Below are 1614 nucleotides of genomic sequence, written 5' to 3'. Positions count from 1 at the left end.
GAACAGACTATTGAAATTACTGTTTTATATATGATTAATATGACACGAAGGTGCCCTGGTGACAAAATATTTAAGTACTCTCCCACTAACTGAGAAGTTGGCAATATGGATCCATCCAGTGATTTCATAGATGAATGGCCTGGTGGTGATCTCCTTTAGTTAACATTACAGTCAAGAAAACAGTTTACTCTGTAACACATGGGGTCAACGCATGGGGTCACCATGAGTCAGAATTAACTCAGTAGCAATGAGTTTGTTTGTTCTTTTTATACTGATGTCAACAGAAGTTGCAACATGTTCTGAATTCTTTACATTATATCAAATGTTTTAAATTCTAGTAAATATTGCCTGCTTTATTTATAGCAGTTTTTGAATTACACTACCATTTTTATTCTTCATACAAAGATAGTTTTACTCTTTAAAAGTGTATTTAAAAGTATACTTGGTCATTTGTTTTCCTCTCTGTTTTTCAAAACTTTTTAATGTTTAATTATAATTTTTGGTTTTTAAATATTTTTATCTTTCAGGAGTCAGGAGAAAGCAGTAAAGTTGGAGTTACTGTCAAGTGATTGCTGCCTTTTACAAGAAAATCTCATTGCCTGAAGGTCATTTAAATTTGTGAAATAACAGAATCAGTTATTAAAGGTGACTCTGAAGGAAACATTAAAAATTGAACAATGACTCAGCTGTATATTTACATCAGATTATTGGGAGCCTATCTGTTCATCATTTCTCATGTTCAAGGTAAATTGATGATTACTTAAGCAATGTGATCATCTTTGCTGGTAGTTTATTTCTATATATAAAAAGTAGTCATTGTTACAACTACTCTTTTAACTGATGTCCCTTTTTGAACAGTTAGACCCAATGTAACAGCATAGCTTTTAAGTAAGGAGGCAAAAAGCAGAATATGCAAATTATTTTTGGAGTTGACCATAGTTAGAAACATTTTCAAGTATTTTTAAAGTTCCAGCCTCTCTGAACTTATTTTTTCATCTGTACTATTGCCATTATGGTGGTTGTTGTTACATGCCGTCGAGTCAGACCCGACTCATAGCGACCCCTCCTTGGGTTTCTGAGGCAGTATCACTACGGAGGTAGATTGCCTCATCTTCCTTCCAAGGAGTGGCTGGTGGGTATACAACAACAAATTAACGAGGTTTTAATGAGATAAAGTACATAGCATAGTGTCTAGGACACAAGGTAATAGGTACTCAGTAAAGGTGAGTTTTTAAATTTCTGTCTCCTTTAAAATACAATAAGAGATAAGTATACATAATAATAATCATCATTTTATTATTTTTAAAAGACTTTAGAAAGGTAAATGTTGGTTGTATATTCTGAATAAGAAAATTTCATCATATAATACTAAAATTTTATTTCTAACCAATATTATAACTTTGCTTTGTATGTTCACAGTTTGGAACTCCCAAACAGGAAGTTATTGTGATGACTTTTAGGATCAGATGGACTGTGTTTGCACATGAGCTATTTCCTGTATGATTTACATATAAAGAGATTTCCTTTACATATAAAGTTATTGATTGGTTTTTCCATATCCCTAAAGAATGTTGATGGAATCTGGATTGGGATTGCATTGAATATATAGATTGC

The 1614-nt window shown here is 32.2% G+C and overlaps 1 protein-coding gene across 1 annotated transcript in view; it reads left to right on the top strand.

Annotated features, from left to right (window-relative positions):
* The first annotated feature begins 677 nt into the window (after positions 1-677).
* BMPR1A (bone morphogenetic protein receptor type 1A) overlaps positions 678-1614 on the top strand; it is an 83408-nt gene continuing 82471 nt past the window's right edge. The window contains exon 1 of the mRNA XM_007955932.1: positions 678-744. Within this exon, the coding sequence (XP_007954123.1) occupies positions 678-744 (67 nt within the window). The remainder of the gene's footprint in view (positions 745-1614) is intronic.

This window comes from Orycteropus afer, unplaced genomic scaffold (assembly GCF_000298275.1).
Source record: "Orycteropus afer afer isolate SDZICR_OR568_19922 unplaced genomic scaffold, OryAfe1.0 scaffold00547, whole genome shotgun sequence".
NCBI classification, from domain to species: domain Eukaryota; kingdom Metazoa; phylum Chordata; class Mammalia; order Tubulidentata; family Orycteropodidae; genus Orycteropus; species Orycteropus afer.
This window is presented reverse-complemented; position numbering and strand designations above follow the sequence as displayed.